General features: G+C 48.2%; 2 protein-coding genes across 8 annotated transcripts; one reads left to right on the plus strand and one right to left on the minus strand.

Moving 5' to 3' along the window:
- Window positions 1–317: 317 nt before the first annotated feature.
- LOC114785661 (MYCBP-associated protein-like) lies at window positions 318–16,857 on the minus strand. 7 transcript variants are annotated; one of them, XM_028972139.1, is made up of 20 exons: window positions 15,252–15,488; window positions 13,827–13,981; window positions 13,245–13,347; window positions 12,165–12,324; window positions 11,587–11,693; window positions 10,226–10,400; window positions 9,951–10,066; window positions 9,382–9,532; window positions 9,072–9,178; window positions 6,057–6,184; window positions 5,873–5,981; window positions 5,585–5,777; window positions 4,901–5,088; window positions 4,689–4,832; window positions 3,425–3,550; window positions 3,076–3,221; window positions 2,892–2,995; window positions 1,104–1,156; window positions 797–943; window positions 318–448 (listed from the first exon to the last, which is right to left on the minus strand). In XM_028972139.1, the coding sequence occupies exons 2-20, from the start codon at window positions 13,868–13,870 to the stop codon at window positions 359–361; spliced, it is 2,391 nt and encodes a 796-aa protein (XP_028827972.1). In that variant the 5' UTR covers window positions 13,871–13,981; window positions 15,252–15,488; the 3' UTR covers window positions 318–358. The 7 variants fall into 7 exon arrangements, 6 of the variants coding, with proteins under 6 accessions (XP_028827972.1, XP_028827974.1, XP_028827975.1 ...); XM_028972141.1 differs by lacking the exons at window positions 13,827–13,981; window positions 15,252–15,488 and adding an exon at window positions 16,498–16,857; XM_028972142.1 differs by lacking the exons at window positions 13,827–13,981; window positions 15,252–15,488 and adding an exon at window positions 16,138–16,200.
- On the plus strand, window positions 15,667–17,018 carry LOC114785827 (GTP-binding protein Rhes-like). Its single transcript, XM_028972456.1, has 2 exons — window positions 15,667–16,207; window positions 16,522–17,018. The coding sequence occupies exons 1-2, from the start codon at window positions 15,805–15,807 to the stop codon at window positions 17,016–17,018; spliced, it is 900 nt and encodes a 299-aa protein (XP_028828289.1). The 5' UTR covers window positions 15,667–15,804.
- Window positions 17,019–27,580: the final 10,562 nt, after the last annotated feature.

The raw sequence follows: 27,580 nt of genomic DNA on the forward strand, positions 1-27,580 counted from the left end.
CAGTTTTTTTTTTTATATTTTGAATTTTTTTATTGAAGAGCGGAGGGAGTGAGAGATGGATGTGAAGAAAGACCCTTTTCCAGCCATTGATTTCTGTTTTTTACCTTGTTGAAATCTCTAATCACCCAGTGTTGGGTGTAATGGGAGATGACATCCCTGGTCGATTTGACATCCATTGTCACCAAATGCCCTTGAGTCAGTCGTTCAGCTCTGTATGATCAGGCTGAATTTAGAGCGCTCGCATACAGATGGGTCGCTTATGAAGGCAAAAAAAAAAAAAAAAAAGGCGTGGAGCTTTAAAAAAAAAAAAAGAATAAGAGGGTCATGTGAATGAAAGAAGGAAGCTGAAGAAGGACATTTATGCTTTCTGGCTGTGTGACTGGTTGTGGAGGCATTCATCATGCAGGTCACAGAAAGAGTCCACCAGTCCCTCCATCAGAACATACACCTGCACAACCAGAGAAAGACCAGTACTGAATACACACAGACAAAACGCTCTCAGACAACACATTTATATTCATCTGAGTGGGTGGTAGTAGCCTGTGAAACAGAAGGCCGCAAAGTCCCAGGTTCAAACTCCGCTTACTACCATTGTGTCCCTGAGGACACTTAACCCTGGGTTTTCTCCCTGGGGGGGACTGTCCCTGTCACTACTGACTGTGAGGCGCTCTGGAGAAGGGCGTAAATGTAAATGTTTTCCCGCCAGCTCTTGCTTGTGGAAACGATGGCCCTTTAATTCGTTTAATTTGTGGCGTGAATATCAAGGTTCGTTTTATTGAGGGTCGAACGTACGTACCTGCTGGAACAGTCGCTGGCGGAGCAGCTCGGGTTTTCGGGGCTCCGCGTGGTCCCCTGTTCCGTCAGGTTCCGGACTGGCTGTTGAGGAGGACAGGCCTCTTGCCGGGTCCTCCTCAAGACTCCTCCTTTTTCTGCCAGCAGGATCCTGCACGAAACCATAAAAACGCTCTTTCTGTCACCGACGTCTCAGATGCCTGTAGAGCATCCCCACCTCCCCGTGAATTGTCCCCGCAGCACGGCCTGGGTGAAGCTGCAGAGGAGCAGTGCTGCCCCCTCCTGGTCTTTGTTACAGCAGGCACACTCACCTCTACAGGGGGCGCTTTCTTGTCCTCTCTCGGGGCGGGGACTCCTTTCTTTCCTTCATTTATCCCAAAGGGAAAATCTTTTGTCATAAACATGTTTCAGGGCAGCAAGAGGAGTAAAGACTCAAACAGAACCACACATTTCATTTACAAATGTCTAAAGTAACAAATAACTGTAACGATAGCAGATTTAGGCTTTAAACGCCCTGCAAAAGTATTCACGTCCCTCTGCGTTCTTCATGTTTTGTCAATTTAAAACTCGGAATCAAACTGGATTCCTTAGAGAATCTGAGAATTTCGTTTGCAGAACGTGAACAAATAGTACAAAGCGACAGAAAACATCACCCCCCCCTAAAATCAGTGCTTTGCAGGGTCACCTTTTGTGGCTGCTACATCGGCGAGTGGCCGAGTGGGGAGCCTGCTCGTGTTCACCGCTGAGTGATGGCACGTTTCTGGCCACCCTTCCATGAAGCCCAGGTCTATCGAGTGTACGTCTTATTGTTCTCAGCCACCCCAACAATGGACAATGGATTGCGGGGACCCAAATTTTCACTTTACTTTACACATTTGCACACCTTCACCCTACCTGTTACACATATTTTATGTTAAAAACATTAATTTGTAATATTTGGTTAAGTTTGCCATATTTGCATATTGGTTCAATATATACTTGCAATATTTGCATATTGAGGTCTATAGCAGTCGCTAAAGCATTTCGTACCGTGTACGACTGTGTATGTGACAAATAAAATTTAAATTTGAGTTTATTGTGGTCCTATAAGCAGATCCTCCAGCCTCTACTCTGGAAAGCTGCAACTTCTGCCGTCCTGATTAATTGCCCGGTCTGAGTTTTGGTAAGTTCTTTCTACGTGAAGATGACTGATGGTGCTTCAGATATTTGGATATCTTGACTCGCTCGTCTCGACAACTTTGTCTCTGCCTTGTTGGGAGAGTCTTCTTGGTCTTCACAGTTTTGCAGCCTCTGGGGCCGTTCAGAACCGGTGAGTGTATACCGACTCTTCATGTGACGCTTAGACACGGAGGTAAACTTCATTTCACTAACTGGTAGTAGCCTAGTGGGTAAGACACTCGCCTATGAACCAGAAGACCCAGGTACAAACCCACTTACTACCACCGTGTCCCTGAGCAAGACACTTAACCCTGAGTGTCTCCAGGGGGGGACTGTCCCTGTAACTACTGATTGTAAGTGGCTCTGGATAAGGGCGTCTGGTAAATGCTGCAAATGTAAACTGTGCAACTTTCGAAGGTAACTGGTTAAACCGGAGCATTTAAGGGGCTTCACAGCACAACGTTGCAGATACACCTGCACATGGCAGGTTGCAGGTTTTTTTTTTTTTTTTTTAATATTTTACAGATTTCGTTTTCTTTACACTTTGCCAACATAGACTATTTTGTGCAGAACAATAATTAAAAGAACATTTCAATGACGGGTTGGAATGTAAGAGGGTCGGCACTGCACCCCTCCAGGGTTGTACTGAGCGCTGTAAACGAGCTATTTCATCGTTTCCAGTGGGATGATGTGCTGAATGAGGACTGGTGTCTCCAGCTGGTAGAAACGCACCAGAGCGGGACGGTCATGTCACTTTCTTTCTGCAACATGACAACGGCGCATGACAGAGTGCTGGCAGTAGCCTAGTGTGTAACACGCCCGCCTATGGACCAGAAGGTCCACAAATTACCAGCTTCAAACCCCACTTACTACCACTGTGTCGCTGAGAGTCTCCCGGGGGACTGTCCCAGTAACTGCTGGTTGTAACCGCGTAACCTCACCGCTGTTAAGGTCCTCGGTTTCCGTATCCAGGAACGCCAGCGCCCGTCCCAGCCGCGCCGCCTCCTCCTCCAGCCCATCCAGCAGCTCCCTCCACAGCTGCAGCCTGCAGACGCCATGCCGTTAACGCGGAACAGAAATGATTAAATTAAAGGGAAATGTTGATGGGATGATGAGAACGTTCACCCGGTAGACAGAAGAGACAGGGATGGTGCAGGGAAGTGGGGCTTGTGGAGCTCTGACAGCAGGGCGTTGTATTCGGCCAAGGCAGCTTCCCTGCAGACGCCCGCGGGGGTCAGACTGGGGTCACTCTCAGGCAGAGACAGCACAGCCTTGGACGTGAGAAGCAACCAATCAGAAACAGGCTGAAGCTGACAGTGACAAATGGCATCACAATGACAATGACACTTTTAAAAACGCGACGCAAGCTTGTCCATTTCAAAAGGAATGAAAGGAATTCATCACAAATCACGCAATTAATGACATGCTGGATATGAAGAAAGAAGGTCCTGTACAGTGCATATTTGCACTCTACCTGTCTGAGGTTGGACAGTGACAGGTCCCAGGCGTGGCCCTCGGGCGAGTCGCTCCTGGCCGTGGCGGCAGTGACCTCGCACCACAGCGTCTTCAGGGCCTCGATGGTCTCGCGGTGGAAGTGCAGCTGTGGAAATGGCGTAGCACAAATAAACCACGTTAAAGCAGAGCCAGAGAGAAGTAGATGATGAGAACACCCCCGTGTGGGTGTGTAAGGGGGGTCTAATAGACAGCGTGTAATCTCCAGCCCCAAGATCAAATCTGGCAGCCTGACGTGAGACGGACTCACTCTCGCTCATAGACACACGCGCATCCGCTACCGAAGCACCGTCATTCACAGCGTTTCAGGCTCTTTGTCTGATTTGCCTGGAATATTTGTGACATTAAACTGTAATGATGACCGATTGTTATTTGCCTGCATCTCTCACCGACGATCCGAAGTTATTATTCTGCATGTATCAGTAATGCTGCTTCAGTGTGCACGGTCTGAAGGCAGGCAGGTTTATTATTGTCCTATGTAATGTGCAATGAGCAGGATTGTCAAACTTGCGCAGAAACGTTTCTCAGCTCGGTTAGGAACAGTATGTGTGCACCTGAAAAAAAGTGAACACTGACTAAACCTAAAAAAAAAAAAAAAAAAAAAAAAATACAAAAAATAATAAAATTATGGTTTACTTTTTTCAGTGCATCCATACACTTTAAAAAGTGAACACTGGTAATCTGTCTAATATTTTTATATTCATATAATTTATATTTACATTTACTTTAAATTCCCTGATTTTTCCCTGACATTCCATAACCGAAAAGGAGAATTTCTACGAGCTCCAATATAAAGAAATGTCCAATATAAAGAAATGTCTACTCTGCCGAGCAGAAAAGGGCAGAAAAGGGATTCTACACATATCTTTTATTTTAGCACTAAATTCTTCATTTTCAAGCCAAATCACTTGTTTGGCATGTTTGGTAAGTTAGTGAGTGTAAGGACATTTCGACACAGATTTTGCGTTCTAGAATGTTGAGCTTTTTTAGAGCAGGAGAAACTAAAGTCCGCACTGTCAGGTTTCAGCCACTGCACTATATGCTGTTAACTTTTTCCTCATAATTCCCTGACTTGGCAGCCAAATGATGAAATTCCCTGACTTTCCCTGCACCTGTGGGAACCCTGGGGGATCATTTCCGGGTGGGATTCTCTCTGCGTGTTTGTAAGAGGACAGGTCTGGACCAGAGGGTTCCAGCGCTCCTGTTTGATGATTGCGGGGACCTACTGATGGGTTGATGCTGAGGAACTCCTCTTCCTCTGTGCCGACTGGGATGGGGGATTCTGGCCTCTCTGGAGTCCGAACACGGCGCAGCACGTCCGACAGCATGGACCGACACGCAGACAAGGCCTCCTTATGCTGCAGTTCCCGCTGTGCAAGAGAAAGCACATTTACACACTATCACCGTCATGATAAAAACCAGAGAAACACACTGGCACCTCGATGGCTGCTCTCCGCTCTGCGGTTCTGTCCTGGCAGAAAGCGACCCCACGAAGTGTCACTTGCATTGCTGCTCCTCCCAGCAGCACAGGATGTGTGTTCAAATGCCAAACCTCCGCCGTGATCCCTGCACGAGCGGGCTTGAAGGTGCACGTCACCCTCTGGGTGTCACCAGGGAGAATCACGCCTGAGGCCGAGAGAGTGAGTGAGTGAGTGAGTGAGAAAGAGAGAGAGCATTTACCAGACGCCCTTATCCAGAGCAAATTACAATCAGTAGTTACAGGGACAGTCCCCCCCTGGAGACACTCAGGGACACAATGGTAGTAAGTGGGATTTGAACCAGGGTCTTCTGGTTCACAGTCGAGTGTGTCACCCACTAGGCTACTACCACCATACACTGATACATGATCAGTAAAAAAACACATTAAAACACATTATTAGACCAGCGTCAGTCCTGCCCATGGGTCAGACTGACAGATAGAAGTATTTCATAATGTGCTGAATGTGATTCCAAATGAATAATAATGAATGATTTCCACATTTTAGTATTAGATTATTTATGTACTCATCTATTTAATTTTGCACTTGTAGCCCCTCCACACAGAGGGGCAGAATGGCTTAAATACATATCTGTAGGGAGGCAGTTTGCTGTGTGTGTGTGTGTGTGTGTGTGTGTGTGGTACCTGCAGATGTGTTAAAGTAGAATTGCTGTGTGCCCATCGCTGGCCTGGCCTCAGGAAAGCTGTGGGGTGCTGGGATCCTCTGCCAGTTGTAGTAGATGGCAGTGCTGCCCTCGTTCTGCAGCTCCACGTGCGAGTTCACGCTGAGCCCCACCTCGGCCTCGAACATCAGCCGTGCCCTGATGCCCACTGCGCCCTGAAGAAGACCAACACAGGGTGGCCTTTTCTCTCACAAGCCGAATCAATCGACAGTAATCCATGAAATCGGAACATTTAATACGCCATGTATACCCTGTGCAAGGGGGAGCTGCCAGTCCAGCAACTCAACTGGCCACAGAACCTCAGCGCTGGCACCAGCAACGGCTCGGTGACCACGTCCTCGTACTGAGCCAGAGGGTCCCTTGCAAGCACAGAATGAGATGGAGTGGCAAATTTCAAGAACCATGAGCGGGCGTTGATCATTCTGAGGGTTTACTCATGTTCTCTCGGCTGCTGGTCACTCCTCTTCTCCTCCTCCTCCTGTTCCTCCAGCAGAGGTGACCGCTGGATTGAGACACAGGAGAAGGGCTGGCCTGAGCCGATCACCGCCAACGCGTCCATGTCCTGACAAGAAAAAAAAAATTGAACCGCGTACCGCACATACTACCACTTAAACGTGGGGGCCAGCCTTACAACCAGTAGTTACAGGGACAGTCCCCCCGGAGACACTCAGGGAAGAACTGTCTCCTGCTACTGTTCTACTCTGCAATAACTCATTTACATTTACATTTTACAGTATTTACCAGACGCCCTTGTCCAGAGCGCCTTACAATCCCCCCGGAGACACTCAGGGAAGAACTGTCTCCTGCTGCTGTTCTACTCTGCAATAACTCACGTACATTTTACAGTATTTACCAGACGCCCTTGTCCAGAGGGCCTTACAATCAGTAGTTACAGGGACAGTCCCCCCGGAGACACTCAGGGAAGAACTGTCTCCTGTTGCTGTTCTACTCTGCAATAACTCATTTACATTTACATTTTACAGTATTTACCAGACGCCCTTGTCCAGAACGCCTTACAACCAGTAGTTACAGGGACAGTTCCCCCTGGAGACAATCAGGGAAGAACTGTCCTGTTCTACTCTGCAAGAACTCACTTATTGACTCTAAACTTTTAACTCTTACATAATGTGCAATGCTGATTGGCCATTACTGCATACTTATTTTTATTTATACTCCTAAATGTATGTCAGTCTCTCCGTCTCTGTGCACTTGTATGTTGTATGTCTTTCCCAATTGTAGCATAAGCAACCTCCATGGGGATTAATAAAGTTTTCCGATTCTGAATTTAAGTGAAATTAAGTGAGGGACACGATGGTAGTGAGTTGGGTTTGAACCTGGATCTTCTAGGCTATTACCACGCCATCGTTAAAGTAATCAGGCTCGTCCCATTTGGAGACGATGTCCTGCCACATTTTGCTGTGGGAAAAGCTCTTCTGTGCTGAGGTGAGGTTCTCCGGGAACTGCGGCTCCTTTCATCGGCCCTCAGTACGGCACCTCGTGTGCCTCCGGCCTCCCTCCCTTCCTCTCGCTGTCCTTTTCCACCTCGTTCGCTCCGCTCCTGCGGGCGGGATAATGAGCGGCGGCCCGTTACATCACGCTCGTTACAAAGTGCCGGTGTATGTGTGTGGAGGCACGATCGCCGCGATCGCCGCTGTTACTTAAGCTGCTAATTGGAGCTAATTGCCGCAGCCAATGCGAAAAGGCGGACTCCAGATGGTTCCGAGTGTGTGTGTGTCTCCAAATGCTGGTCCAAATGTGTGCTGAAGACACACTGCCGTCCATACGTTCACAATTCTGTCCAGCGAGCGAGACGGAGGAGGCACGCCGTGTTCCTCGGGTTCCCCCTTCACCCGCCGCGGTGTGCGTCCAGGAAACTGTGTCTGTGTGAGCAGGGTACATCCAGTCTACAGGGACTTGTCCAGAGGACAATGGCAGAACAGGCGTGGGGGGGCAGGGCGGCAGTCACGACCTGCACGTAGCAGCCTAGCGGGTAACGAACTAGGGATGTGCGGATCAATACGAAACGTCCATACTCTCCACACCTACCTGGTGTCCTCAACTTGCAGTGCCACGTTCCAGCTGAAAGTAGACGTGTCGGTAGAAATACGGCTCCTGGCACATCAGGAGGCCCCAGTCTGTTCGGCAGCTCGGTACTCTCAGTAGGGCGGTAGTAGCCTAGCGTGTAACACACTCGCACATGAACCAGAAGACCCAGGTTCAAACCTCACTTACTACCATCGTGTCCCTGAGCAAGACACTTAACCCTGAGTGTCTCCAGGGGGGGACTGTCCCTGTAACTACTGATTGTAAGTCGCTCTGGATAAGGGCGTCTGATGAATGTAAATATAAATGAGTTCGGTAAGACACCCGGTTTAACGCGTCGGTCACATGCTGTGGCACAGATGGAACGGGGTGGCGCCGCCATGAAACCCCGCAAGACATACACTTCGTAATTAATTTAATTTCTTAACACATGTAGTTTTGGTATTAAGTGTCTGTACTGGATCAGTACTTGGTATCGGATCGAATAGGAAATCAGTGCTATCGCACATCCCCACCATCGTGTCCCTGAGCAAGACACTTAACCCTGAGTGTCTCCAGGGGGGGACTGTCCCTTAATTTACTGGTTGTAAGGCGCTCTAGATACGGGCTTCTGATGAATGTAAATATAAATGACACTCGGTTTAACGCGTCGGTCACATGCTGCGGCACAGATGGAACGGGGTGGCGCTGCTGGGTGGGTCAGGGAAGATATTTCACCGCGCCTGCTTTTCTGCCTGATTTACATACAGTACGAAGGAGACGCTGTGTGGCTTCGTTCAAGGAACAAGATATACCAGGAACTGATATTACGTACAACACTATAAATTTGCACACAATCTAGCATGTCGTAATGCCGCATTATTTTAGACACTAGTGTGCTAAGCACGGCCTTGTTAGTAAAGTGTGGGACTTGTTTGATTGGTTCTTATCCATGTAACCAAACTACCCTTTTTATTTTCATATACTTACTCAATCTTTAATGATGTTTTAATAAACCGGGTATAAACTGGGAGGAGCCTGATGTTTATATTTCACATTTAAGGTCCCCTATTATGAATTTTTCCCTAGCGGTCCCTTAATACTGTATCTGAAGTCTCTTTCCAAAATTCAGCCACTTTGATCCAGTCCCACAACGAGATTTCCCAGGACGCGCCGTTTCCGTGTCTTTAAATGCTAATGAGGAGGAAAGAGTCTGGACGAGGAGGAGAACGGCCTATAGAAGTTGAGGGGTCATGCATGGAAATGACGTCATCAACACCATTCACGGCGTTTTTCCAGACAACGAGTCTCGCGTGGCGGAACTGCAAGGTGCGTGCGACGTCATTCGAAACCGTAACTATTCAGAGGAATGAACTGAAATGTACCCATGATGTGCAGGCAGTTGTGTAGGCATGTGTGCGCCTTACAGGCTGGTTGAAGTCCAGGTCTTGCAGCATCTCCCGGAGCTCGTCCCTGCGTTGATGCAGGTACTCACTGCTCTCCCAGCCGCTGGGAGGATCACGAAGGACATTGCCTGATACAGATGAAAAAAAACAGAGGAATGAAACCACTAGACTCTGTGCAGCCGAAGCGCTATATCAAATTTGGACGTTTTTGAATCCTTGTTAATGTCTGAGTTTGAGTCTTTGGTCCCATAATGTGTTGTGCATGCGGTATCTTTGGAGGTAATAAACGAATGCATGTGATGTGTGTGTGTGTGTGTGTGTGTGTGTACACCTGTCTCCTGCAGTATGCAGTGTGGTTGGCTGATGTGTGTTACGGGTTCTGGGTTGCCGCGTTCTGTCTGCGTAAGAGTGGCCGCGATGCCACTCGACTCGTCCCCAAAGCGCTGAGGCTGACTCCAGAACTCGCTGCCCGCACCACGACCCTAAAGAGAGAGGGGTGGAGATCAGACGCATTAAATGAATCCTTTTTTCATTTAGCCAGACCCCTAAACTAAGCAATTTCAAGTCTACTTTTGATCAGATTTATTATAGAAATCTTTATCAGGTTGTTCAAGGGAGGAGGTCACTGAGACTTGAAAAGGGTCCCATGTTATGAGTCTGCAATGACCAGTCCCAACTACTTTACTTTACTTTACTTATTAAGCCTCTCAGCAGCATCGTTTGTTTTGAGGGGTGAGGACGATGTGGGCGCAAATGAAAGCGCTTGATCAGTTCTTTTTACCGGCAATTTGAATAAATTCTAAATACTTTATAGCTGTCAGCCATGTGTGTGTTTTATGAAATTATCTAATGAACTAGGTGACAAAGCACCTCGGTAAAGAGGTAAAGAGGGCATCTTACGAATCCGGAATGAAGTGCTGGCAGCGCTCGTGAGAGCAGCTCCCTCTGCTCCTGAATGTGCCTGTATCTGTAGGACTGGCTCATCAGCAGACCCTCTGCTGGCCTCTGCAGCAACCCTGCCTCAATCAAAGCGACACGGAGCAAAGGCCACTTTCATTCGTTTGTTGCCGCAAAAACACAGGCTATCACGCACGAGCACGCCATATCAGGAGTCGGCACGCACTGTTCATGGCATGCGGCGTGCTCCTTGGGCACATTGACCCTCGCTGACTCACGAGAGATGAAGTCCCGCTGGCGTCGTCGCTCGGACATTTGGCCCTGCCAGTGCCTGAGAGCGTGGCTCTGATGATCATAGCCATGGTGGGGCCGCTCTCCGGGCCCCTCCTCACTCCTCCGGCCTCCCACGGGCAGATCTGGGAGCTCCTGCCTGTCTGGCACTCCTTTTATCAGCTGGGGGAGAAGCTCATGGCTTTAGACGAGGAACAGCCCACGTGTCGTCCACAGAATATGGAAGAACTGTTCATATGTGGAATACTTGGAGAAAACAAATGCCCATAGCGGGATGTAGTAGAGACAAGTAACCCTTTTAAAAATATAATAGTAGTGTAACTATTTCAATGAATGTATAAAAGTTATGTCACTGATTATATTTGAGTACTTTTAGATTACTTTTGTGAATGAGTATTCTAAACTATGACTCCAGGCCTCATTTTAATGTAAGATCATACAGTTATAGACCACTGTTAAATCAAATATTTAACATTCAATAGCACTGAATAATACGAGGAACTTTAAGATTGGCCGGGGTTCCTCCGCACTTCCTCACCTACGCAGCATGCCTGTAGCATGTGACATTAAATCGCTATAATTGACAACGATCACTGCTGTAGTCAATCGCTCCTCCATCTTGGTTTCAGAGCCGCTTCAAGGCTTTGTTTCTATTGGTCACGTGACAATGCCGCACAGCACGCAAAGATCAAATAGTAATAATAAATAAACTTAACTTTGACCATGGTGTGCGCAGAAGCCGTTTATGCCAATAATTATATACAGTATTTATACTTATTTGTAGTGTGTTTCTTTTCTGACTTTGAAATATTGTGAAAGTGACATGATTGTCATTGTGGTACACAGCACAGCACACGGTGCACACAACGAAATGTGTCGCCCGGGGAGCAGCGTGTGGGGACGGCACTTTGCTCAGTGGCACCTTGACGGATCGGGATTTGAGCCGGCAACCTTCTGATTACGGGGCCACTTCCTTAACCGCTAGGCCACCACTGCCCCACTGTCACCCTTTACTTCATAATGGCAACACTTTAGTGATGGATTTCACGGACAGTCCAGCTACAACAGTCGAACAGACAGGTTCGTTGTCAGGACCGGAGACCCATCACCTGCAACTAACAACGTCCACGTCACAAAGGTTTTTATAGGTACTGAGCACTGATTGCCCATCCTGCTACACCACTATTATTGAAAATATCGGAACATGTAGCTAAAATTGTAGTCATGAATTTGTTTTTTAATGAAACCTTTTCCTACAGTAACTGTAATGGAATACAATTTTTTATTTAAACTACGTAACGCCGTAAATTGCATTACACCGGTGAGATGTTTGACTGTAACTTCTCACCTCCAGCTCTCCTCTTGCTTCCATGTCTTTCTTAAATTCCTCCAGGCTTCCCAGGATGCTGTGAGGCAAGATCATCCCCTGGCTGTCAAAGCGTGGACCACCTGGCCCTAAATAAGAAGTAATGCTCCAGAAGTCATGAAACAGAACTTTTGGGGTCCATTTCACATTAATGAGTTCGTCCTGGTCCTAGACTAGTTCTCAGTTCAAAAAGTCTAGGCTCAATCCATGAGCTGACCCGCTGTCACGTGACTCTGGTCACATGACAGTAGGACCGCGGGACACGGTTACATGCTCCCTATTTAAACTGGCTTCTCATCACTCAGCTCTTCTTTGAACCAGTAGCCCTGATCTGTGTTTTGTCTCGCTCCCACACCGCATCGTCTCCTTTTTCGTGTTTGTTTTATGAGCGTCAAGCTGATCCCCTTTGCGCTGCTCCACACTGAGTTATTCGTCCCCTCCGACATCTGCCCTTTCTTCCTGTCCCGTCCTGTGACACCCTCAGTGTGTACAGTGGTGGCCCAGTCAACTGAAAAATACAACAGATCCCAACTTCTTCCCACAAGATAAGGACACCTTACCGCTGTAGTCCACAAGCTGTGGTGCCGTGTCTTCTGGGAGAGGCCGGGCGACAAGCACCGTCTTCTTTTTTATTTCGTCTGCAGGACGGTTCCGCCGCACCACAACACGCGTGACTGTTGGAGCTTTGTGGGAGTGCCTGGGTGGCTGGGGCATCCGAAGCTGCACAGAAAAATAATAAAAACCATGAAAGGGAATGGAGAAATCCTTGTGGGAAGGAGAACCTTCCAGATTTTTAAAACCAAACATGTAAAAAAAATTCGACCCATTACATTTACGCCATTTACCAGACGTCCTTATCCAGGCGACTTACAATCAGTAATTACAGGGACAGTCCCCCCCTGGAGACACTCAGGGTTAATTGTCTTGCTCAGGGACACAATGGTAGTAAGTGGGGTTTGAACCTGGGTCTTCTGGTTCATAGGCGAGTGTGTTACCCGCTAGGCCACTACCACCCTGCCCTTCACAAGGCACGTCTAACTTGGAACAGTTACCCGAGTTTGCACTTTTTTTCACCTCATGCACGCCATTCCAAACGTTTCCAGCCAATCAGTTGCTCATTAGGCACTCGATTAGCTAAATCATAAGTGGAACAGAACAAAAACATGGCACAGCTCCGGGCCCACGCTGTCCCCTACCCGTCCCACCAGCTCGCTTTACATGTTAATGCCTGATTTCTGAGCAACGTGTATGCGGTTTTCCTCACAACCCAAATCCCTCAAGGAAACTCAACTAAAACTGGGGCTGGTAGTAGCCTAGAAGGTAAGACACTCACTCTCTTAGCCAGAAGGCCACGCGGTGACACAATGAAGTGTGTCCTCTGCATTTAACCCATCACCCTTGGTGAGAAGTGGGCAGCCGTGACAGGAGGCCCGAGGCTGCAGTGTGTAGGGACAGTGGCACCTTGCCGGGTCGGTATTCAAATCGGCAACCTTCTGATTACCGCTGCCCCAAAAACCCTGAGTGTCTCTACAGGGACTGTCCCTGTCAGTACTGATTGTAAGTCATTCTGGGTAAGAGAGTCTGAAATATGCTAGAAATGTATATTTTAATGGCATAGTGAAGTAGCAGGTTCCCCTTACCTTTTCTAAGTCCTCCTGTTTGATGATGAGAGCCTGGACATCCTCTCTTCTCGGGCTGTGGTTCTGGAGCTGCTCCATGTTTGCAGACATGGACAATTCCTTTCTGCAGAGCACGGCAGAACCACGTCACTTAACAACAGAGAGTAATGGAGCAAGCTCAGCAGAACGAAAGTGACGACCTCTTGAAGCTACATTTTACATTTACATTTAAGGCATTTGGCACATATATATATATTAAATGTAAAAAATGCCATAAAAATAAAGGGAACCCTAAAACAATGCAGCTCCAAGACAATCACACTTCCGTGAAATTAAACTGTCCACTTAGGAAGCAACACTGATTGGCAATCGATTTCACATGCTGTTGTGCAAATGGAACAGAGTGGAAATTATAAGTAATTAGCAAGACGTCCCAGATAAAGGCGTGGTCCTGCAGGTGGTGACCACAGACCACTTCTCAGTTCCTGTGCTTTCTGGCTGATGTTTTGGTCACTTTAGAATGCTGCCGGTGCTTTGGCTCTGGTGGTAGCATGAGACGGAGTGTACAACCCACCCAAGTGGCTCAGGTAGTGCAGACCTGACCTGAATCTGACTGAGCACATCTGGGACATCGTGTCTCGCTCCATCCTCCATCCATGTTGCACCACGGACTGTCCAGGAGTTGCGGGATGCTTTAGTCCCTCAGGAGACCATCCGCTACCTCATCAGCAGCATGTCCGGGCAGACACACTACTGAGCTTCATTTTGGAAAGTTGGATCAGCCTGTAGTGTTTTTTCACTTTAATTTTGAGTGTGACTCCGAGGTTGGTAAATTTGATCCCTATCGATAATCAAATATGTAAAGAACAGATCTAGGATGTCTTATTTTTGTGTTCCCTTTACTTTTTTGAGCAGTGTATATACAGTACAGGCCAAAAATTTGGAACACCATTCAATGCGTTTTCGATATTTTCATGACCGTTTACGTTGGTAGAGTCTCACTGAAGGCATCAAAACTTAACAAAAAGTGAAGACCTGGCCTCCACAGTCACCGGACCTGAACCCAATCCAGATGGTTTGGGGTGAGCTGGACCCCAACAAGTGCTAAACGCCTCTGGGAACTCCTTCAAGACTGTTGGAGAAGCATTTCAGGTGACGACCTCTTGAAGCTCATCGAGAGAATGCCAAGAGTGTGCAAAGCAGTAATCAGAGCAAAGAAACTAGAATATAAAACATGTTTTCACTTATTTCACCTTTTTTTGTTAAGTACATAACTCCACATGTGTTCATTCATAGTTTTGATGCCTTCAGTGAGAATCTACCAACGTAAATGTTCATGAAAATAAAGAAAAACATTGAATGAGTTCTGTCCAAACTTTTGGCCTGTACTGTATATATGAAAATTGTGCTTCTTTACTGGACTTTCTCTGGTGTAGGCAAGTTATTGTACCAGAAAAAGATCTCGTTATAAAACGTCTATTATGACAGGCAGGAGATCCTGCTTTTCCTGCCTCCCCCACCCCGGGAGGGAAAGTACGCTCCGAACGTCCTGTATTGTTTCATGCACCTGATGTGTGACCCAGAACACGGCGAGAAGAAACATGCTCCGTCTGAAAGGGAGACCACAGGAAGCCTCTCTGCCTCGAGGGTGGCGATGGACAGCGGGGATAAAGCAGGCTCGGCGCCTTTTTAATACCCTATAGCTTTTTAAAAAACGTGGCCGTGTTTGATGTCATCCGCAAGGGTCCCTGGTAGACAATGTTCATAAGCAATCGCAGGAAAAAAAAAAAACGTTTTTACATATACAGTGACAATTTACTGATGTTAAAAAAATAAAGGCGAATGGTGACAGCAAGTAAGGCCAGTCCTGTAGGTGAAATAGAATTATGGAGCCTGAGATAAAGCACCCATAATGCTCCAGACCTCCTCACAGAGCTTCTGAACAGACCAGGCGGCCTGGACGTGGTCTCCTGATGCGGGTTGTCTAGTTAGTTAGCGGGTTATCTAGTAACGTGGAGGGCAGCTCACCTCCTTCCTCCTGCCCAGGTCTTCTCCGTGCGCCTGTTTCTGGTTTTATCGCTATTTACTCGAGTTTACACCCCCTTTACTCGAGTCCCGTCACGTTGCAGTTGCCTCGGACGTTCACGCTCTCCCGGTTAGCGAGAGAGAGAAGGTTAATGTTTGGACGTGTGCAGCTTTAAGCGTAGTTACGCCGAGGAACGGTACAGCCATGCTAACGGCTAGCTCTGGCTGTTAGCGCGCGTCCTGGCCGTATCCATGGTAACGGGCGCGGGGGCGCGCCTCTCTTAAATTATTTTATAAAATACAGAGAAAAACTTTAAACTACAAAACAATATGCGAACTAGATGAAACACACCCACGCACAAAAAAGACTAATTAAAAAATATATTTTTTTGTTATTATGTACGCTGCGAAACAATAGTTGTAAAATGATGCGTAATTTATTCAAGCGTGCCAGTTCCCCCGAAAACGTTATGTTCTCTTTGTGCGTCGTGTGACGTGAACGGGCAGGCCGGTATAAAACCCTCCCGCACCTCCGTCCGACCCCGCTCCCGGAGACATGGAGTTCAAAGACGCGCACCACGGCGCGGTCTCCGCCATCTCCAAGGCCGGCGTGGGGATACTGAAGCTGGCCACGGCCCACTGGAGGCACCCGGACGGCGACGGCGGCGGCTCCGCGCTGGAGCGGCTGGCCGCGCTGGTGCGCCGCCGACGCCCGGACCCGTGCGCCGCCGAGCCGCGGAACTGCCGCCGCGTCGTGGTGCTGGGCGCGCCGGGGGTCGGCAAGACCTCCATCCTGCGCCGCTTCCTGCGGGACGGCTTCGACGACCGCTACCAGCCCACGTCCGAGGACTTCCTGCGGAAGCTGTACCGCATCCGCGGCGAGACGTACCAGATCGACATCCTGGACGCGTCCGGGGAGAGGAGCTTCCCCGCCAAGCGCAGGCTCTCCATCCTGACCGGTGCGTAAAACCGCGAACTGCTCGGGAATTATTATGAATGCGTGAACGGAATTTGCAGTGGTGGCCTAGCGGTTAAGGAAGCGGAAGGTTGCCGGTTCGAATCCCGATCCGCCAAGGTGCCACTGAGGTGCCACCGAGCAAAGCACCGTCCCCACACACTGCTCCCCGGGCGCCTGTCATGGCCGCCCACTGCTCACCAAGGGTGATGGTTAAATGCAGAGGACAACATTCACTGTGGGCACCGTGTGCTGTGCTGCTGTGTATCACAAGTGACAATCACTTTCACTTACACTTTGAACTTGGTTGTTCTGCAGGTGACATCTTCCTCCTCGTCTTCAGCGTGGACGACCGGGGCTCCTTCGAGGAAGTGGTCGCTCTGCGCAACGAGATCTTCGGCGCCAAAGCGGCGCTGCTCAACGGCAGAGAGCCCACGCGGGTCCCCACGGTCGTCTGCGCCAACAAGGTGGACCTGCCCGCGGAGGAGTGGGCCGTGTCGCCCGCCGACGTCCGCGGCGTCTTCGAGACGTCCGCCAAAGACGGCCAGAACCTGGACAGCGCGTTCGAGGCGCTGGCGAGGCGCGGCGGGCTGCCGCCGGAGACCGGGCCGTCGCGGCACCGCAGGGTCTCCCTCCGGTCGTACCAGGCGCTGTGGCCGGGGGAGGGGCGGCGGCGAGGCGGATGGCGCCCCCTGCGGGGCGCTGTAACCCGCTGGCGGCGGCGGCCGAGCTTCGGCAGCGACCTGCGCCGCGTCCTGGGACCCCGCGGTGCCAAGAGGCGCAACGGCCCGCTGGAAAAGTGTCCGGTCCAGTGAAGGGAGAGAGTGGGGCGGCGCAGGGTCAGAGGTCACCGGCTGCTTTAACACAACAGGCCATTTACAGAAATGCAGAGATTTTCAATAAAATATTTTGATATCTGAACGTCTGAATCGAGCTCATTTCGTGGAATGAAAGTCCTTTGTTAAACAGACAATATTTAGTGGTCAGTTCAACCACTTAATATTGTCAGGGCAGCGGCGGCCTGGCGGTTAAGGAAGAGGTTCGACTCCCGATCCGCCAAGGTGCCACTGAGGTGCCACCGTCCCCACACACTGCTCCCCATGCGCCTGTCATGGCTGCCCACTGCTCACCAAGGGTGATGGGTTAAATACAGTGGACGCGTTTCGTTGTGTCACCGTGTGCTGTGCTGCAGCGTATCACAATGACAATCGCTTTTTCATATGAGCGAAGTACTGTTTGGTTGAAGAGGTCATCGGATGAAATGAGCCGGCATTCGTGCATTGACAGGCAGCAACACAGGGTTTTCAAAGAACCCTGCTGTCAATATCAGTTCGGAAAAGTGACTCTGCGCTATTAAATTAGGCAGAATGTGTGTGCACCGTGTGCTGTGCTGCGGTGTATCACAATGACAATCACTTCACTTTGTTTACTTTATTACTTTAGAAATAATGGTGCCAGGAGAGAAAAGGACATGGCTTTTAACTACACATGGACACACGCGTTTGGCTGATATCCAACATACGAGTTAAACAAAGTCATTATTTGTACCTCTCACACAGAGACCAAAGAACAAAAATATTTGGAGCTTTGAATGTTCTGTAATAAGACATGATGATTCATTTACGCACAGACAACAAAACCATAGACATCTACAGTACAGGCCATAAGTTTGGACGCGCCTTCTCATCCAACGTGTTGTCTTTATTTTCATGACCATTTACATGAAGGCATCAAAACTATGAATGAACACATGTGGAGTTATGTACTTAACAAAAAGTGGAGACCTGACCTCCACAGTCACCGGACCTGAACCCAGTCGAGAGGCAAAAGGGGTCAAAAAGTGCTAAACACCTCTGGGAACTCCTTCAAGACTGTTGGAGAAGCATTTCAGGTGACGACCTCTTGAAGCTCATCGAGGAGAATGCCAAGAGTGTGCAAAGCAGTAATCAGAGCAAAGAAACTAGAATATAAAACATGTTTTCACTTATTTCACCTTTTTTGTTAAGTTGCATAACTCCACATGTGTTCATTCATAGTTTTGATGGCTTCAGTGAGAATCTACCAACGTAAATGGTCATGAAAATAATGAAAACACATTGAATGAGAAGGTGTGTCCAGACTTTTGGCCTGTAATGTATACTGCTTCGCCCCGCCCAATGCACACCACTCTAACAGATCGCCATAAGAAATCAGCTGAAATGTGTACATTTCACATTATTCCCAGTTCTATGTCTCATAACGCAGCTTTACCTGCAGATGAAGCGGTTAGTTGTGGGTGTGAAACAGTCCCACTTTTACACCTGGTTGGGGGGGGGGCATAAAGCAATTTTTTGGAGTTGCATGAAAATGATGTGTTGCTGGGAGAGGATAATTAGGTGTCCAGTACACGTAGTACTCGGCTGTCCTTCTTTAAGTCACCTTTTTAAAAAAAAACACTCTTTTAATGCATCCATCAATGACGAACATTACTGATGCATCTCAAAAAAGATTTTAGCATGGATCATGTCGATTTCATGTATAAAAATTATACAATTTTTTAGTATTTTGAGTTTCATTTTGGGTTTTGATTTCCATGACCACCCAGAATAAGTAAGATTAAAAAACAAATAAGTAAAGTACAAAGTGTTTTGAGTGTACAGTATGCAGTATTCATCAACGTGAGAACACCCAGTGTACAGCCTGCGGCCCCCTCAAAATAATTAAACACACGGCCGTTAACGTCTAAACTGCTGGCAACAAAACTGAGCACACCCTCGACTATGAACCAGAAGACCCAGGTTCAAATCCCACTTACTACTATTGTGTCCCTGAGCAAGACACTTAACCCTGAGTGTCTCCAGGAAGGGGACTGTCCCTGTAACCACTGATTGAAAGTAGCTCAGGCTAAGGGCGTCTGTCATGATCCGGACCGGCAAGGGTGACTCCGGATCCGGAGTTTCATGTTCGTCCTGTGTAATGTTCCCTGATGGTGTTCACCTGCTGTCTATTTATATAATTGTATAAAACTATCCTGTTCGTGTCTGTTCGCCGTCGGGTCATTGTGCGTGTTAATGTTCCCTTGTCTCGTGAAGTTTGTATTAAACCCCTGTCCTGTGAAATGATGCATCCTCCTTCATCGTCATGTCTGATAAATTCTGTAAATGTTAATGTAAATGGTTACACTGAAATATTGAACATATTTTTTTGTATCTCATTTCTCTAATTTATTAACCAGATGGAATAAACATGCTGTTTGTTTTTACAGTTTGCAATGCTCCTGTAAAATCAAACTTTTAGAAGTTGAGAAGTCATTCTAAATTATTATTATTGTGGAGGATTTAGAGCCAGGACCCACTTCAGGCCAAGAAATGTCCATCACTTGTGGGGACCATGGGGACTAGGATTGCTAGCGGCGCTCCTGGAAGAGACGACTGTATAGAAGATTTACTACCAAATAATAATATTATAGTCATTTATTTCCTGTTGCTTCCAGTGGTTTACCACAGTTTAGAGATGTGACTGTATCTGATAGTATTTCTGGCTCAACACGTCTGCTGCTCTGGCCTTCACTCCTCAGCAGATAACAGTGTTACGTACGGTTCAGCAAAGGCCAAAACTGCAGGGAAGACACCGTGGCACATATGGATGAGGTAACTCTTCCATTACTTACAAGTGATAACAAGGATCTTAAAGCTAGATACACTACATCTCCTCTGACAGACAGTCACGTTTATAGAACAGCAACTTCCTTGATATTCTGGGTGTGAAAGATAATCGCGTAAGACACTGTCTCCAGGGGGACTGTCCCTGATTGTAAGTCTGCCCAAATATGTGAACGAGAGCCGGCGTGAGCCGCAACACCACACGGATGTTGTCGTTCACGTTTTAAGTTGAATTGGGGAAGGGACAGGATGAACGTGAAGAGTGGAGAGGTGAGGAGATGATCAGGATCAATCTTACATTTTGAGAACCAGAAGCCGAGTCGAGTGGACGAATGCCAATCAATGACTAAGCAGCTGGCAGTGACCATCTTGTCAATTCATAGGAGTCATGTTACCTCATTTCCGTTTTGGAATCATGTGACACCCTGCAGCACAGCACACGGTGGACACAGTGAAATGTGTCCTCTGCTTTTAACCATCACCCTTGCTGAGCAGTGGGCAGCCATGACAGGTGCCCGGGGAGCAGTGTGTGGGGACAGGACCTTGATCAGTGGCGCCTCAGTGGTTCAGCATATGAACCCACAACATTTTGCCTACAAGGCCGCTTTTTATCCGCTAGGCAAAAGCTTCTTTGTTGTATGTTTCCTCTGGTGATTTCTAAGAATATGGTAATGGTTAACCCTTCCCACACTGTTCATACAGGTATGGCACACTGTGTCCATTGTGCACGACTACATGGCGTCTGAGCTCACCTGAGTTTGCAATGCATTTAGAGCAAAGCTGGCAGTGGAAAGTCTTCTCTTCGTTATGTCTTCTCTGGTGTGTTTGCAAGTAATTGAGATGTGAAAAGTTGCTCCCGCACTCTTCACAAATGTAGGGCTTCTCTTAGGATTTAAGAGATTTTGTGTTCACAGAAGTAAGGCTACTCTCCAGTATGGATCCTTCAGTGGGATCAAACATTCGCTGGATTTTTAAACCTCTTTCCTCAATGATAACATGGGAAGAGTTTTCTTCAGCATGTATCAATTTATGTCTATTAAGGTTTGCTTTTGAAAAGTAAGAAAAATTAAACACCAATTCTATGCAACTATAGGACTTCTCATCAATGTGTGTTTCCTGGTGTGTTTTCAACTGTGATTCAAGGTGGGTGGTAGTAGCCTAGTGGGTAACACACTCGGCTATGAATCAGAAGACCCAGGTTCAAATCCCACTTACTACCATTGTGTCCCTGAGCAAGACACTTAATCCTAAATTGATCCAGAGGGACTGTCCCTGATTGTAATGTCTGAAAAATGCTGTAAATGTAAGTTGAGGCAGACCTTATGGGAAATACTTTTATTTTTAAGAAGACTGGTGACTATCTGAAGGAGAGAATCAAAACAATGCACTCATGATATCAGCTGGTACTGCATGGAATTACTGCTTGGGCTGATTTCATCACTTGACATTTTTATTGTTGCCTTTTTTGCATACTAAGTCATTCCCATTGACCTTTCACACTAGTCCTATTTAATGCTTCCCAACTGTTCATTTTCATACAGTTGGGAAGACAACAACAACAACATTTATTTCTTATATAGCCCAAAATCACATACAGTATGTCTCAATGGGCTTTGACAGGTCCTACAGTTGACACCCCCCACACTTGACCCTTCTGCACACAAGGAAAAACTCCACACAAAAAAAACTCTAGGAGAGAGAAAAAAAAAGAGAGGAAGAAACCTTGGGAAGGAGTGATACAGAGAGGGACCCCCTTCCAGGGTAGAGTGAGCCTGCAAATGGTGTCAGTGCAGGGTTGGGGATGATATAATAATAAGTCCTACAGTTGTAGGGTTGGAGAAGTCCAGGATGTATTCAGTGTCATGGTCTAGATTACGTGTCCATAATGATGTTACTGGTCCATTTGAAGATCCCTATAGCTGTAGTTGTAACGGTGGTGGTGGCTGTGGTGACCCTCTGGTTTGTTTCATGTTTTGTCCTTGTAAAGCAGTTGTCAGGAACCAGGATGTATCTGCTTGTCTCTTCACTGGGGTCTGCCAGTAGTCTGGGTGCTTGATTCTGTGTCTCGGAGAAAAACAAACAGAAGCAGCGGCAGACGGTTGCACTGTACGACCTATACTGAAATTTGTGGTGATAGTGGTATATTGGTGCTACAGTGGCCCGGTACCCTAACTAGGACAGCCTAACTGGTGAATTTAACTTTGTCTGTGTCTAACAGGGGGACTCTGTGATAAACTGGACTTTATAATTGACACTGCGTCAAAATCAAGTGAAATGAGGGTCTAGGACTTTAGCAAAAAGCCAGAGAAAACATTGGATTTAAACACTGAGACTGTGTCTGAATCCCGGACACTGACAGGCAAGCTGTTCCACAACTGCGGAGCTCTATAGGAGAAGGATCTGCTCCCAGCTGTGACCTTCTGCACCTTTGGTACCAATAGTGACCCCGCACCCATTGATCGAAGGGGGCGTGGCGGTTCGCAAAGAACCAAAAGTTCACTCAGGTACTGTGGGGCGAGACCATTTAGAGCTTTATAGGTTAAAAGTAGGATTTTGTAGTCAATCCTAAATTTGATGGGTAACCAGTGCAGTGATTGTAAGACTGGGGTGATGTGGTCAAATTTCCTGGTTCTGGTTAGAACTCTGGCAGCAGCATTCTGTACTAGCTGGAGTTTACTCATGCACCTACTAGAGCATCCAGACAATAATGCATTTCAGTAATCTAACCTTGATGTAATAAATGCATGGACCAACTTTTCTGCATCATGCATTGAAATGATATTTCTTATTTTCGCAATATTTCTAAGGTGAAAGAATGCTATTCTAGTGACATTATCTACGTGCGAATTGAATGAGAGACCTGCATCAATGATGACACCTAGATCCTTCACTTTAATACTCGGTGAGATAGAAAGGCTATACAGGGTTATTGTGTAGTCAGACAGTTTATGCCTGGCTGCTTGAGGCCCAAGTACAAGCGCTTGTAAAAACAATGAAGACCATGTGGTGTGGGAGAAGAGAATAGAGTGTGTAGAAAAAAACTCTTTCTCCCTCCACACAAAGCACTGTATTCAACCACTCCAATTTGATGTTACCTGGCAGAAAGAGGCATGGCACAATAGAGGTTAAAATGAACAGTTTCTAATTTATTAACACCGGGTAAATAATTATTGTAGTTACATGTGAATATTGAATGTAAAAAGGTACCAAGGTTGCAGAGAAAATAAACATGAGAAGCAAGAGTAAAGAGGGAGAAGAGAAAAAGAGGGGGAGAGAAAGTCTCAGAAGACTTCTGGATTCCGATGGAAAACCCCTGAGCAAGATAGCTCAGAGGTCCCTTTTTCCACATGTGAGCAGACTTTTATACCCCTGGCCTACAGGAAGTTGTCACTCGCCTACAGGAAGTTGTCACTGACCAATCAGAACCTGTTGTTTCTGATGTCACGCCCCCGGTGCCTCCCATTTGGGGAAGACAAAGAGGGTGGGCGGGTCCTGACGGCTGATACTTCACACGTAACCGTCAGACAAAAGGCATGTAAAACAGAGGTGTCAAATCTTCACGCACAACCATCGACATAGGAATGTCACACTTACCCCTGCAGACATCTGTTATGCAAGGCAAAAGCAGGCTCCCGTGATGTCCTTTCTTACACGCTTCTGTCTTGTCAGGGTTTTTAACAGGAGAAAGTTGGTGAGCATCCACTATCTAATGTCCTTCAGACAATTCTCTATTTTGTTCAGCTGCTGCCTCTGATCTGGCATTGCTGACAGATACAGCTGTGTGTCGTCAGCGTAGCAATGAAAGCTAATACCGTGTTTGTGGATGACGTCGCCTAAAGGTAACATGTATAGAGAAAAAAGTAACGGACCTAGGACAGAACCTTGTGGAACACCAAACTCTACTTTACTATGTGAAGACGAAACACCATTGATGTCCACAAACTGATATCGGTTGGTCAAATATGATCTGAACCATTCAAGGGCTGTTCCCTTAATCCCAATAATATTCTCTAACCTGGCAAGGAGAATAGCGCGATCAATAGAAGACACATTATTCATTCACAACAAGACAATTGGAACTACATTCAGCCTTGTGAAACATGTAGCTGTCTGCAATCTAATAAAGTTAAATGACTGAAAATGGTCAGAGTGAGGCCACACCTCATCTTACACAATGCTGAATGTAGTGAGGCATCATGGGTTGGTAGTCAGTAGTAGCGATATTGTGGGGAAGTGTTTTAGGTGTTTGCATGGGCGCTGTTTTGTCAGGTTTTAAAGGTGTACCGGGCCCAGCTCCTGGTCAACCAATTTCATGGCCTGCAGTAACGCCTCCTCAGGTGCCTACAGGGCTATTGCATCAGGTTCCCGCCAGTCCCCCATTTGTGCCCGTTATGCCTCGGCAGCGGGTTCCCGCCAGTCCCCCGTTTGTGCCCGTTATGCCTCGACCGCGGGTTCCCGCCAGTCCCCCGTTTGTGCCCGTTATGCCTCGACCGCGGGTTCCCGCCAGTCCCCCGTTTGTGGCCGTTATGCCTCGGCGCAAGTTCCCGCCAGTCCCCCGTTTGTGCCCGTATGCCTCGGCCGCGGGTTCCCGCCAGTCCCCCCGTTTGTGGCCGTTATGCCTCGGCCGCGGGTTCCGCCAGTCCCCCGTTTTGTGCCCGTTATGCCTCGGCGCGGGTTCCCGCCAGTCCCCCGTTTGTGCCCGTTATGCCTCGGCCGCGGGTTTCCCGCCAGTCCTCCGTTTGTGCCCGATATGCCTCGGCCCGCGGGTTCCCGCCAGTCCCCCGTTTGTGCCCGTTATGCCTCGACCGCGGGTTCCCGCCAGTCCCCCGTTTGTGCCCGTTATGCCTCGGGATCCCGCCAGTCCTCCGTTTTGTGCCCGTTATGCCTCGGCCGTGGGTTCCCGCCAGTCCCCCGTTTGTGCCCGTTATGCCTCGCCAGTCCCCCCGTTTACAACCTCTCTCAGATGGCAAAAACACTGAAAAAATTGCACTTTGTCGTCTTTATTTTTCTCTGACCCGGTTGACATTTATGCTGATTCCTAAAATCTGGAGGAGTTTCAGCAGCAATATGATTTTGAATAAAAATTATATTAATAGACCATGCAGTTGCAGAGATATTCTCTTTTTCCTTTTGGGTATATTTATTCAAAAAAGGCCCTGGGCTGAACAGGTTTACTGTTCTGTAATGTTTTAATTAAAAGTTTGTCTTTGGCATGGATTTAAATATTGACACTGTGTCTGAGAAAAAAAAAAAAGTTTTATTGTCTTTGATCAGCAGTTTGTCTCTTTGAATCTTTGTCTGATGAAGAGCATGTGCTCTGCACAGAAGAAGGGGTGGTTGTAGCCTAGGAGGTAACATACTCGCCTATGAACCAGAAGACCCAGGTTCAAATCCCACTTACTACCATTGTGTCCCTGAGCAAGACACTTAACCCTAAGTTGCTCTCGGGGGACTGTCCCTGTCACTACTGATTGTAATTCGCTTTGGATAAGGGCGTCTGAAAAATGCTGTAAATGTAAGTTGAGGCAGACCTTATGGGAAATGCTTCTATTTTAAAGAAGATTGGTGACTATCTAAATTCTGTTAAGGGGAGAGAAGCAGGAGTGGCAAAAAATGAATCAAAATAACGCACTCATGATATGAGCTGGTACTGCATGGAATTACTGTTTGGGCTGATTTCATCACTTGACATTTTTATTGTTGCCTTTTTTGCATACTAAGTCATTCCCATTGACTTTTCACACTAGTCCTATTTAATTGCTTCCCAACTGTTCATTTTCATACAGTTGGGTAGACACATTATTCATTCACCACAAGACAATTGGAACTACATTCAGCCTTGTGAAACATGTAGCTGTCTGCAATCTAATAAAGTTAAATGACTGAAAATGGTCAGAGTGAGGCCACACCTGATTCAGCTCAAGGTTTTGGCCGTAACGAGTTGACAAAAGTGAACTCCAGGTGACCCCAATCTAGTCTTTTTAAAACTGGTACTAGTAATCTACTGAGTTGCAAGACTTAGCAGATCTAGAAGGTCATTAATGCTAATAATGTTTCCTTTAAAGGTGGACATCTTACACAATGGTGAATGTAGTGTGGCATCATGGGTTGGTGGTCAGTAGTAGCGATACTGTGGGGAGGGTGTTGTAGGTGTTTGCATGGTGCTGTTTTGTCAGGTTTTAAAAGTGTACTGGGCCCAGCTCCTGGTCAACCGATTCCATGGCCTGCAGTAAATCCACCTCAGGTACCTACAGGCTGTTGCCTCAGGTGCCCGCCAGTCCCCCTTTTGTGCCCGGGATGCCGCCGCCTCAGGTGCCCGGCAGTCCCACCGTTTGTGCCCGGGATGCCGCCGCCTCAGGGTGCCCGGCCCTCAGGTTCCGGCCAGTCCCCCGTTTGTGCCCGGGATGCCGCCGCCTCAGGTTCCCGGCCAGTCCCCCGTTTGTGCCCGGGATGCCGCCGCCTCAGGTTCCCGCCATCCCCCGTTTGTGCCCGGGATGCCGCCGCCTCAGGTTCCGCCAGTCCCCCGTTTGTGCCCGGGATGCCACGCCTCAGGTTCCCGGCCAGTCCCCCGTTTGTGCCCGGGATGCCACCGCCTCAGGTTCCGCCAGTCCCCCGTTTGTGCCCGGGATGCCACCGCCTCAGGTTCCGCCAGTCCCCCGTTTGTGCCCGGGATGCCCCGCCTCAGGTTCCGCCAGTCCCCCGTTTGTGCCCGTTATGCCTCGGCCGCAGGTTCCGCCAGTCCCCCGTTTGTGCCCGTTATGCCCGCCTCAGGTTCCCGCCAGTCCCCCGTTTGTGCCCGTTATGCCTCGGCCGCAGGTTCCCCAGTCCCCCGTTTGTGCCCGTTATGCCTCGGCCGCAGGTTCCGCCAGTCCCCCGTTTTTGTGCCCGTTATGCCTCGGCCGCAGGTTCCCGCCAGTCCCCCGTTTGTGCCCGTTATGCCTCGGCCGCAGGTTCCCGCCAGTCCCCCGTTTGTGCCCGTATGCCTCGGCCGCAGGTTCCCGCCAGTCCCCCCGTTTGTGCCCGTTATGCCTCGGCCGCAGGTGCCCGCCAGTCCCCCGTTTGTGCCCGGGATGCCGCCGCCTCAGGTGCCCGCCAGTCCCCCTTTTGTGCCCGGGATGCCGCCGCCTCAGGTGCCCGCCAGTCCACCTCTTGCTCCTTTGCCTCAGGGAACAGTTGGGCAACTCCAAGATTCTGGCAGTGTTCAGCAGGCAGTTGCTTGGCCCAGTAAAGGAGCTGACCTGGAAGTATCCTGAAATGCCAGTGGAAACCCACGTCACCCCCAGTGCAATTTCAGCTGAGGGAAGCCGGTATCTGTCAGCAGCGTGGCTGCTACCTGTGACGAGAATATGGTGCACGTGCAGGTTAAGAAGGACGTGTTTGGTTCTGGAGAGCTCATCCGGGCATCAGACATCTCACTAGGAGGCTGTGGGGTGACTGGAGAAGATTCTGTGGCTCAGCTGCTGTATTTTCAGTCTTATTTGCAGGCCTGTGGCAGCCAAGTAGTGGTGAGTTCTGGTTCCTTCTCGGTCAAGAATCTGTTTCTTTTCAATTGAGGCTTTAATTTTATTGCCCCGCCTCCCTTCCAATACAGATGACCAACGATACCCTGGTTTATTCCTTTTCCCTGACTTACATACCAACGGCAGCTTCCAACACTTCTGCTCCAATTGTCAGGAGCAGTGGAGCTGTTATTGGTATTGAATGCCACTATTTGAGGTGAGCTCTAGCTTAATTGC

Source organism: Denticeps clupeoides, chromosome 3 (assembly GCF_900700375.1).
Source record: "Denticeps clupeoides chromosome 3, fDenClu1.1, whole genome shotgun sequence".
Taxonomy (NCBI): domain Eukaryota; kingdom Metazoa; phylum Chordata; class Actinopteri; order Clupeiformes; family Denticipitidae; genus Denticeps; species Denticeps clupeoides.